Source organism: Endocarpon pusillum (genome assembly GCF_000464535.1).
Source record: "Endocarpon pusillum Z07020 unplaced genomic scaffold C716229, whole genome shotgun sequence".
In the NCBI taxonomy this organism is placed as follows: Eukaryota; Fungi; Ascomycota; class Eurotiomycetes; order Verrucariales; family Verrucariaceae; genus Endocarpon; species Endocarpon pusillum.
In genome coordinates this window covers 351,536-363,222 of record NW_006913567.1, presented here as the reverse complement: position 1 = coordinate 363,222, position 11,687 = coordinate 351,536, and the positions used below count along the sequence as shown (strand labels likewise).

The 11,687-nt window shown below is 49.1% G+C and overlaps 3 protein-coding genes across 3 annotated transcripts in view; all 3 read right to left on the bottom strand.

The window, feature by feature from the left end:
* Positions 1 to 3,231: 3,231 nt before the first annotated feature.
* On the bottom strand, positions 3,232 to 7,049 carry EPUS_01463 (uncharacterized protein; the record flags this gene model as incomplete). The annotated part of the gene is made up of 2 exons (XM_007788406.1): positions 3,232 to 4,279; positions 4,363 to 7,049. 2 exons carry the CDS (start codon positions 7,047 to 7,049, stop codon positions 3,232 to 3,234), a joined length of 3,735 nt encoding a protein of 1,244 aa, XP_007786596.1.
* Positions 7,050 to 7,661: 612 nt separating this feature from the next.
* Positions 7,662 to 9,367, bottom strand: EPUS_01462 (NADP-specific glutamate dehydrogenase; the record flags this gene model as incomplete). The annotated part of the gene is made up of 7 exons (XM_007788405.1): positions 7,662 to 8,426; positions 8,476 to 8,762; positions 8,814 to 8,876; positions 8,938 to 9,019; positions 9,075 to 9,101; positions 9,157 to 9,260; positions 9,322 to 9,367. The coding sequence occupies 7 exons, from the start codon at positions 9,365 to 9,367 to the stop codon at positions 7,662 to 7,664; spliced, it is 1,374 nt and encodes a 457-aa protein (XP_007786595.1).
* Positions 9,368 to 10,252: 885 nt separating this feature from the next.
* EPUS_01461 (uncharacterized protein) overlaps positions 10,253 to 11,687 on the bottom strand; it is a gene marked incomplete at both ends in the record, with an annotated part of 3,927 nt that continues 2,492 nt past the window's right edge. Inside the window, one exon of the mRNA XM_007788404.1 lies at positions 10,253 to 10,970. Coding sequence (XP_007786594.1) covers positions 10,253 to 10,970 — 718 coding nt within the window. The remainder of the gene's footprint in view (positions 10,971 to 11,687) is intronic.

Below are 11,687 nucleotides of genomic sequence, written 5' to 3'. Positions count from 1 at the left end.
AACATCACCGTCGACGATCTTGACGTCGACGAGTTCCATCCTGGCAGTAGCCTCGGGCTTGGATTTTTCATGCGCGTCGAAGGGATCTTCGGTTGATAGGGCTGGGCTGGTGATGGTCGGGCTGTCGCTTGCCTCGGTGGAGTAGGTCGACGAGAGGCTGGGGACGTCGGAGTCGCGGGAGCAGGTGGAGCAGGAGGAGGGTGAGCGAGGTGGTTGGGTATCGTTTTCTGGATTCTGGGTAAAACGACGGGTATAGGCTTCGGAGGGAGAGGCCTGGGGTATCGTTGTTGTGGGAGGAGATGAGGTGATGGTGGTTTCGATTGGTGATGTCGGGTTGTGAAGACCGTTGCCGTAGGCTGGGACGACGATCTCACTGTATATGCTGTTGCGGCCGATACTCGACGTGTGCCGTGGTTTTGGCTGCCCGGCTGTGGTTGATGGTGGAGTGTCGGGTAAGGTGTCATGGTATGCGATGGTTGCGAGCTGGCCTTCACGAAGAGGGACACGGACTGGTACATGGTCTTTCTTCTGCGGGCGAATGAGCTCGGCTATGTGTGGACGATGACTGAAGTTTCCAGAAAACCGCACTTTGCTCCGCAACAATTGACGGGCTGATGCAACACTGCCGGATCTTCTAAGTGAATTTGTGAGAGTAGGGACGACTTCAAATTGAGGACTCCGTTCGCGGTACATGGTGGGCTTGGAAGTAGGGGGAAGTCGAGCTTTAAGCTCAGAAACGTCACCGTAGCCTTGCTCGTGGATATAATCGCGAATAGCCTTCATGTTGTCGCTTCCTTCGTCTCGCCAGATATCCATACGGTCTTTCAAGGCCAGAAGAGCAGACACCGGGTCATAACCAACAATTGGGACTCCCGTTAGCCATGCAAAGAAGTTTCTCGTCGTGACATGGTACGCGAAACTGTCTTCTCGCGAGAAGTGCTGGGGGGCATGCAGGTAGAGATAAGACTCGCTCGTTCTGGTTGGATATTCCTTCTCTTCATATGGAGAGCCCGCGAGAGTGGATATCAGGGATTGCTCGACAAGAGGCCGGCAGCCAGAATAGAGGAGAAACTCATAAGGAATGCGGAACGACGGGCCCCGCTGCGATCGACCTCGAGAAAACAGATAGATCAACGTATTTCCGTTGGGAAAGAACAGCTCTGGATCCTAGAATGCCCAACGTGAGGTCAGCTTTCACGCTATACCAGCAGACTTGAAGCTCTCATGCCAGCACGTCTGTTGATTGTAAAGCATACAGCGCGGCATTTCAAGGAAACAAAAAGAGCAGGTTTTCTTGATACGAGGTAGGAGATAGTACAACATACCCTTCTCAACTCATTCCAATCGGTAGCTTCCCTCGCCCGTCCATCCCATCGTTGTACTGGTGCCATGTCTTCGATCGTGGCCAAGGGTAAGCAAAATGAATCTGAGCTGCATCTACGATGCAAGCCAACATTTCTGCTTTGTAGTACCGACATAGTGTCTATGATGTATTAGAGGATTGAAATTATAGCTGGTACCTCATCAGACGTAATCAAGCATGTCACAATCCGACGTCCTGTACTTAATCGGAGCTCCGGAAACACAATTGAAAATCCGACCAACCCCAGTACGTATGGATTGCGCAACAGTGCAAGTCTGAAGGTGAACTCAGTCGAAGAAAAGAAGAACTCTTGCAGCCTCGTGGGAGATGTTGGCGGCTTTTAGCTATCAGGCTGTCCTGCAAAAACATCACAGCTTGAGCCGCGAGCTGAAGGAGCTCTCCAAATGACGGTATGGCGCTTGACTTGTTCAGAACATGGCAGCAGCCAAGGTCACACAGGTTCCGTACCGTAGTAGTACCGTAGTACTTCAAGCCCAGGGCTGCAAGCCAATCATGGAAAACTTGCTTTAGTCCCCGTTGACCGGCAGGACTGGGAGTCTGGAACCTCGGCCTGAGATGCATCCGGCAAGAATGCTGGCATGCTGAATGTCAAATCCTCTGATTCCCAAGAGGTCTAACTACTACGTATACTGATGCGTCGCCCTGAACCGGTGGGCTGCTATCAACAGACGGATTGTGCCTTTGAGATTAGCGACCGATTTGAAGCATCTCTTGGTGGTGGTGTGAACCTTATTGGCCCAAATCAAGTGGAAGGATCGATCTAGTTATGGACCAGCTCGCTGCGGGTTCCTTGGACCATGCATCAGGAGCAGCTCTTTGCTAGTTGACATTACTACGACTACTACTAACTACTACTACGTACTACGGTACCGGGGAGAAGTGATGTTGGCTTATCGTAGTAGAGCTAGAGCTAGAGCTTTTGCTCCAGAACAGATGCTTGACGAGACAGCCAAACATCGAACGGTTAGCGGTACTGCTGGCCGATATCTACGTAGTATTGCTATCTGCCAGGGAAGCTTCGAGACATCCCTGTCGTGTCAACTACTACGTTGTATGTAGTATAACTAGCTGCTGCTACTCGAGTAGTACCATGCTAACATCACTTCCGCCCGATACCGTAGAGTTTATCCCATGTTCGATCCTCTGACTAGGATGGATTTGGAGCTTCATTCAGCACTTCTTTAGTCTGCAGCCTTGCTGTGGTCTGGATCTTATTCTACTCCCGTGCTGGACAGGCATCTGGGTTGACCATCGAACGATGCCTACCACAGCTTTCCGAGCCGCTTTCAATGTTCTCGACCTTCCGGGTTGGTGATTGGTTTGAACTTTCGGCGCAGTGTGAGAGCGTGAGCGAGGGTGGGGAGCTTGACATTTATCGTTTTTGCGGCTAGAGGCTGACAAGCACGTTGGCCCTGGGCTACCACCACAGCTTACTTCTTGGACCATGGTCATAGCTCATCAAGGCGTCACTACATTACACGCAGTAGATGGGAAGGGAAGAAACGATGGGACCAAAGTTCTGCATAAAGTACGAAGAGTGGCTTGCTTCAACGTGTGCTGAAATTTGTGGTTCAACGATTCTTGTGAAAGGCGGGGATTCCTTGCCAATTCCTTGCCAATTCCTTGCCCCAGTTCCTTGCCAAGATCTCAGCAACGCCGCCTTCAAAGTTTGCGAGCTTGGACTTCATCCTGTCGATGAATTTCTTATCCCGACCCATTTCATATTGCCAGCCTTGCCCTCCCTCGCTATCCTTTGGAGCGTCTTTCTGCATGCATCAAATAGTATCACATCACCTGTCCCAAAGCGGAATCCCTGTCTCGTGTAAGAGAAGGCTGACTTCCCCAACTCAGGGCTCCATCGCATCCACACCATTGATAATCGCCGCTCCCTCGGACTCGTTTCCGTTGTCCTCATCATCTGTGCAGGCATCAAATTCAAAGTCTCCCCTCTCAATCCGGCTACATTCATCCAACAGCTGCTGGTACTCACGTCGCAGATCCTCCAGGGTAATAATGATCCTTTTTCGCGCTTTCCAGCCTGTCTGCATGTCCCGTCCGTCAGCATCCTGGCCAAAATCCATCGCGTTGACCGCGCTTTCTTGAGTGGTGGTGACAATGTAGGCTTCTTCAGGTGCCATGCATGATAAGGTATTGATGAGCGCAAGAAGAGTATTTCGTAGCACCATCGCCCTGGGGTCGTTCCTTGCGTGGCCTGATTTCTTGACCGTGTGAAGTCGATTCATAAGCACGGAAATGGCCCCACGATATTCTTGTCTCCCCACCCGCAATGCGTAAAGAATCCTCGAGTAGTCTGTGCCAATGTTATCTGCCCTGATGCGGTTTGAAAGACGCGGGGCTGAGGCTTGGTTCAGGGCTAGTGTGGTGAGGTGATCATCCACCACTCGTGTAATATGGGCATGTAGATCAAGAGGCAGCTTTTGTAACAGATGGATAATCTCGGTCGCCTCCAGCCTTGGCACACATCTTCGACCCAATATCGCATCAGCCCAAGCAATTGCAGACTTTTCTTGGAGCTTTTCATTGCTGAATTGTGTGAGCGCAGTGTATGCTGAAATGTAGCGGGAGGATTGAAGCTCTGCTGCGAACCAGCACAACAAGATGTCATCTCGGTAAGCTTCTACATCTTCCGACTTATCGGGAGGCAATGTAGCTAGTGCCAAGCGAGCAAAATGAGCCGCAAATGAATGCGCATGAGCTGTATCGAATAGTTTTGAGATATGCTCCAAGTACCGACTGATACCACTGTGGAAATTGTCTGTCTCGTCAATGGTTAGGAGTCCAGCGGACATGTCATCGAGCATGCCAATGGCCTTGCCGTGTGCTAGTCTCGAATCAGCATCGAAGAAATCAGAATGGAGCAGGAGGAAGACTTGCCTAATGGATACGCAGCTTTTTGAAAATGTAAAGCGGCCTGCTCATGCTCATCCCGTGCGAGATACAAACGTCCCTTGACATACGTAGACCAAGGCGTCTTTGGCTGGAAGCGAGCAAACTCGGTCGCCAGGTCAATATTACCATGGGCAAGCAAGTCGCATTGGATCCAAACACAACCATCGTCTGATGAGATCTCCGAAGCACCACCAACCCAAGCCTCCACATCATCTAGCATCTCGGTCAGCAGGTAGCTCTGTGGTGATCCAACAGCCGGCTGAGGTTTGATGTCTTTGCCTTTCGTGTCGCGTAAGAGATTTACTCGCCGAATGGAGCTTTGTGTTGACTGCGCTGATGGTTTCGGCTTGTTTTCAGTAGGAGAATCCCTAGAATGCTCCGAGGGTTCTATTGGACAGTCCCGAACATGCGAGAGCAACCACATCTTCTTCTCGTACTCTTTCAAAATATCAAGCATCATGCTGAACAATCCAGGCGCATCAAAGGCATCGATTCTCCTCTCTTCTTCGCCAATCTCACCCTCGAGGACGATCACAAGGATGAACAAGTTGTGTGCAACCTGGCGACGTAGAGTAATTGTATCTCTAAGCCCAGCATCAACCACATTCGCCCCAAACACTGTGGACCGAAGGGCAGTATGGGAGCCACGAACAGTTTCTGGCATAAGTGCGAGAACGGCAGGGATGAGCTCAGCCCCTAACCTCTGTAAGCCCCCAATAACCTGGACCTCATGCAACACTTTCTCAACCGATTCCTGAGATATTGCATCTCCAAATTTGCATCGATCATAAAAGTCGTTGATTCGTTCAGAAATAGGGAGTTCAGCTTCCTCGAAGAGCTCAATGTTAAGAGCATTCTCGCAGTCTCTGACCAGTTCTGGTGAAAAGCTTTGCATGAATGTTGCCGCTGTATCCAACAACTTCGACATGCTTGTGAGACTAGGGAAATCTTCGGTAACGCCCTTGCGATGTGGCCATCGGGCGGAGATGATAGACTCAAGGGCGTGCGCAGACTGGCGACTGTTATAGCAAACGAGTTCAAGCTCATTGCACTCGCGTATTGCGCAGCACTGATCAGCCTGAAGTACCCAGGACGTTCCAGCGTATGCATCGAAAGCCAGCGAGATTGGGCTCCTACACTTTTCATTAATGGCTTCCGCAATTCGCCAGAAGTTTCTCCACTGAGTGTCGGTATCAAGAGCAAACCGCAGGTAGTCCAACTCCGACTCACTGTACTTACGCAGGCTGACACCAGATGCTATGGAGGCACAAAGCCGCTGCTGCAGCGGCCTACTGTTCTTCGCTGGCGCCGGTTCGATTCGCATCGCCTCTTGATAAATGTTCAGTGACGTCTCTAGCACAGACACTGGATATCTTTCAGGCCAGAATAAGAACTTCATCCATTTCTCTGTAGGGTCCACCGAATCGTGCTTCACAAAATCAGGGGCAGTAGTTTTCGAGCTGATTGAGGGTTGTGTCTTGACCCAATTTGTCGCCCAACAGTCCCACATATTTTGCATGTCAAAGTGCAAGCTATAAATTTGGCAGAGATTGTTGTTCCTCCATAGAAGCCACAGGTCTGCAGGCTCACCGAAGTCACCAGGGTATAATTCGAATCCTGCAAGAGACCAAATAGTGTTACCCGAAGGATCAGGATCCGGCGGCCTCAAGCTCAAGTCAGGGAACATGTCCTCCACGGTCAATGGCTCAGTAAGTCCACCTCGCACGTTCCAGAATTTGAATTGGCCTTCGTTATGTGGTGAGAACGTTACCAGTATGGGATGGTCAATCAATCCAACTTTGAACAGACGAAGAAAGCTTGGCGTTGCAGGGCTGAGAATTGTGTGTGGGTCTTGCGGTTGGATAGGTCTGTTGAGCAGATCTTTTGAAACCACCAACTTGCCTGTCGTCAGACTCCAGACTCGCAAAGTGTGATTCAGACATATGGTGTAAAGATACGTGGAATCCGAGGATGCAATCATGGCATTTGCGGTCGTCTGGCTCAAGGACCTTGATTCATAGGTGATAAAGTGATTGCTTCGCCATTTGACCATACCTCTAAGCGAAGCTCCCCACGATGCATCATCAAAATTGTCTTGTGTCCAATACGATCCGTCATCTTCAGCTTTTCTTGTCAACCTCTGCAATCGGCCACTATCGAGAGCCACGAAAAGCTCGAAGGGTGTATGCGCGTAAAGTCGATGGGGAGTATCGATCGTGAAAGAAGAAGGCACAAAAGTCTTGCACCACTTACGACTGTCAGCCTTCGAGTCCTCGGGGTTTCTGAAGAAGTCAAGGGGTACAGCCAATGTGTGGAGCTCCTTCTTGGTGGTGATGATGAAGGCATGCAGCACATCCTGATCCTCTGTGTCTGATAGCTCAACCCCTCCAGGTACTATACCATCTTGAACCTCGAATCTAATTATAAGAAGAGCTTCGTGAGATTCATGCTCGCTTCTCGCTAAATCTGCGCATCGAAGCTCTAGGATTCTGTTGCCATCGAGGACTCGCCAGATAAATGTTCGAGGGTATGCTTTCGCACAACGAAAGTAAATGGACCCTTGACTAGTCAGATATTTTTGGGCATAGGAAGTTTCGTCTTTTGCTTGACCCGGGGTCGCTGAGGTCCTAGCATAGGATGGTGCTGCTCTTGGAAGTATTTGCAAGCTGCTGGCCGAGGGAATGGGACGTGTGATCACCAAACTGGAGGTAGGAGGAGTGAGATGTACAGCCGTCTCCACGTATAAGTTGAGCATTTCGTGGAGGAGAACTCCTGCGTCTCGAACATTTCTAGGTGACTGTCCGCGTCAGTTGAATTGCAGTCGCTCCAATGTGACTATTGTTGGCAAATCGCCAGAATTTTTGCCAAATTCGGTTTGTCGCGTCAAGCTCCGCGATGTTCTGCCAAGCCTACGTGCCAGGTGCGCAAAGCTACTAGTTACTAGTACTATAAGTAGTTAATGACATTTCTTAGCACTTCACGATCGACGTCTTTACCATGGCAGGAGAAGGGTTAGCTAAAGATATGAGCTAAGTGCCATTAGTGGAAATGACACCTATTCTGTCAAATGACGACCATATTACAACGATAAGAGAAGCATATTTTGACCAAATTATGATCATATTTTCAGCAGAATACGTTGTAAATAAGATTTCATTGGATCACGGCTAATCTGCGCAATTTGATGGCTCCCCTAGCATTATTTTAAGAGGGCCTCTTCCTGCTAACGGTCAGGTCACTCTTGAAACATTGCTTAACTTCCACTGGTCGTACCTTAAGAGCATACAGAGGACGCAAGTAAAGCATGCATTGCAACAAAACATTTGCGCCTATGTACTTATTGTAACCGCTGATATAGCTATCATACCTACCACCAATCTCCATGGCATTTCATGGCGTCTGCAACTTTGATGAAGCCAGCAATGTTGCTACCAGCCACCAAGCTGGGAAATTCACCCTCCTTGGGCTCGATATACTCCTGAGCAGTTGCGAGGCCGTTCTTGAAGCATGACTCCATAATCAACTTCAGTCTTCCATCCACTTCTTCAGAAGTCCATGAGAGTCGCGCTGAGTTCTGGGCCATTTCTAAGCCAGACACCGCAACGCCTCCAGCATTTGCTGCCTTGCCCGGGGCATACCAGATGGCCTCATGTTTCTTCTCCTTTCTGTGCTCCTCGAAAATGTCAATTGCATCTTGCGTGCAGCCCATATTGCTTCCTTCGGCGATGAACTTGCAGTTGGCTTTGATTAAACCCTCTGCCTCTTCGCCCGAAACCTCGTTTTGCGTGGCGCAAGGAAGTGCAACATCCACATCGCCGACCTGAAGCCATGGTCTGACACCTTCAATGTATTTATACTTGCCCTTGAAGTTGGCGTCATTAGCGAGCTCTGACAGCTGCTTTCGGTCGACCTTCAGCTGGGCAATAATGCTGATCTCTTCGGGTTGAATACCCTTCTCGTCTGTCGCGATCAACGCCCCTTTGCTATCACTTAGAGATACAACCGTAGCACCAAGCTCAATGCACTTAAGTGCAGCGTATTGTGCAACATTTCCTGAACCTGAGATAGCCACTTTCTTCCCTGAGAATGATTCTTTGCCGTCGGATGCAAACTGAATCATATGTTGAACGTACTGCACTGCTATCAGCATTGCTCCGGAGGACGGTCAGATTTGAACTTACATAGACAAGCCCGAAGCCGGTAGCCTCTGGTCTGATCAGGCTTCCACCCCAGTCACCACCTTTACCCGTCAAGACACCCTCCCACAACTTTGTCTGCTTTTTGTAGCATCCAAACATCCAGCCAATCTCTCGAGGCGAGACGCCAATATCCCCAGCAGGAATATCAATATTGGCACTGATGTGCTTGCTCAACTCGGTCATGAACGCAAAACAGAATTTTCGAATCTCGCCATCGGATTTTCCTTTCGGGTCGAAGTCAGCGCCACCTTTGCCTCCGCCCATGTTCACTGATTCCTTGTCAGAGCTAATTCATGGGACGGCGATATACGCTTGCTTACATCCAGTCAATGCATTTTTGAATATCTGCTCGAAGCCGAGGAACTTGAGGATGGACAGATTCACTGTTGCAAAGATTATGTCAGCCTGACGCTCCACGTGAGCAGAGCCTTTTGGGATTTGTACCGGTAGGGTGGAACCTGAGACCACCTTTGTATGGGCCAAGAGCTGAATTGAACTGTACTCGGTAACCTCTATTTACTTGGACCTAAACAGGGATTAACTCCGTCTGTTCATAATGTTGCAGTTGAAGTAGTCCATACCTCTCCTTTGTCATTCTCCCAGACAACCTGAGCTCGGTAAGCTTGGCACCATTGGGAAAGCCTCGGTTGCATAATTACATACTCTGAATTGAATGACTCGTTCTGGGATGGACACCACCATAAGTGCCTTTTTGTATTCGGGCTTCTTCTGGAAAAGTGAGGAATTTTCGAGTGTAGAGACAAGCTCTGCATTGTAGCACATATAAGTATCGTGAGAGGACCAATGTTCAACAGTTTGCCCACTTACCTTTGTAAGCCTGCTCGAATTCTGGCTCTGGCGCAAGATTCGACATGTTGTCGGTCCAGTTGAAAGCAGGAGCTGATATGTTTGCCTAAACGGTAAATAGGACCTTTCCTGAGTCGATTACGAGGATTCGGATGGTTTCTGAACAAGGTGAAGGTAGAATGGAAGCATAAACTGATAATGAGGAGCAGCTCAGGGTTTTATTCGAGACAGCCGCAAGAAAAAGAGAGAAAGTAAGACCGAGGACCCCAATTGTTTACGAGGACAAAAGTGCTCTGGAGCTTGTGGCAAGGTAGCTCCACCCCCTGCCATAACTGAGTTGCGATTGTGAGGCATGGAGTCTAGCGAGCTTGATTCGTCGCATGAGGGTGAAGTCATCCACATCAGTAAGATTGACCACATCGAACAGCTAATCTGTGGCAAATGGTACTTGATAAGTGGGCAATCCATTAGTTTAAGTGGAGGTGGTTTGTTTGCACGAATGATAAGGCGCTGATAAGGGATTTGATAAGCCAGATTTGGTCATCATGATTATGTCCTTTGGTGGTGATGGTGGTGGAGGTGTTCCTGCATGCGTCTGTGGTGTAAAATCATTTGATTATCTAAAATAATCCGATAACGCCTGGGCAGTGACAAACCCAAAATCATGCTCGAACAATTTATACCAGTATCGTGAGCTGCCTGGAGATTCTGGCAACAGAACATCCAACTAATGAACAATATCATCAAAACAGGGTGTTCAGGGTCCAGAACTTGCTGAGCGTGGCCCACTTTTTAGTGTCCTCGGAAATCTCTCTGCCCACTAATGCGGCATTCTTCCGTGTCAAACTAAGACTTTGGTTCGAAATCCTCTCACCCCAACTGTAATGATCTTGCCCTCCAACAGACAATTAAGCACGAGCCGCAGTCATACTACTTATAGCACTCATCGCCACTAATCTGCGTCTACAGGATCCCAATCTGTCACCAGGTATTCGTCCAAGGTATCGAGCTTTTTCATATCCTGCTCCTCAATGTGGAATCCTCCGATGTTTGCGTTCTCCTGGATTCGATGCTTGGTAACCGATTTTGGCAAGGGAATAAATCCGTGCTGCAGACTCCATCTGATCATGAGTTGTGCCGGAGTGCAACCATACTTCTTTGAGAAGGATTGAATAACAGGGTGCTTCATGCGCAATGCCCGCACCAGTGGTGCATAAGCTTCGACAATGATCCCGTGCTTCTGGCAGAAAGAAGTGATGCTGGTTCTGGTGTTGAACGGGTGCACCTCGATCTGATTGACAGCCGGCATGATTCGAGGCTTGGATGCCATCAATTCTTCCAAGTGCTTGACACCGAAGTTGCTCACACCACCTGTCTTGACATCTCCGTCCTGAATCGCATCCTCAACTGCTCGCCAGCACTCGAGTCTCTTCGTCTTTCCGCCATACGGACTATGGAGGAGGAAGAGATCGATATAACCCAAGCCACAGGTCTTCACTGACTGCCTTATTGATTTTCGTGCAGCCTCATAGCTGCTGTTCGACGCAAGTTTGGATGTAAAAAAGATGTCTTCCCGTTTCAGACCGTTGGAATTGGTAGGCCCTGAAAGGAACTGGAGTATAGCCGATCCTACTTCCCGTTCGTTATGATACATCTGGGCGCTGTCGACACTGGTCCAAGGTTAAAATATTTGGGATCCTGAACGAAGAGATCTAGTTTTACCCTCTGTAACCTGTCTGCAATTTATGTGAGACCAGGATTGTAAATTGGAGCGCTATGCCCTCGAAAGCATGAACTGACCTCCAATGCCCACTTGACTGCGTTCGAAGTTTCTTTCCCAGAGGTCTGGTAGACCCCAAGGTGGATTTGTGGGGTGGTTAAGCCATTAGGGAGCTGTTCCAGCCGTCAGCAAGATATCCGGCCAAGATCGAGTGGAATCGCAAGGTAACAGGGCGGGACAGGCTGCTCTGGCGTACTTGTATTTTGCTAGACAACGAAAAAGACTTGGTCGCCATGCTGGAATATGTACAGTATCACCTAATTCAGAGAATAATAATATTAGACATCTCGTTTCTTTTACCAAGCCGCGGTTTCCGGTGGTCGGTGCGTCATCCACTAGTAAGGCGTACATAGCCAGCTACCGGGTAATGTCACGCGTCATTTCAATTTCCTAAAAGGGAAAATAGTGCTCAGACTCTGAAGCGCCTTCCAATACAGTACGGCACAAGATCAAGAGACATTGGGTCATGCCAGAAATTTTTGTGGACGATGTGAAAACCATTCTGGGGGGGAAAATGTAAATCTCACTAAACAGAATGCTTGGACGAAGGTCTGAAGGTATTTGGGTTGGCACCGGGGATCCGAGAGTAGTAGCCGTGCCCCGCCAC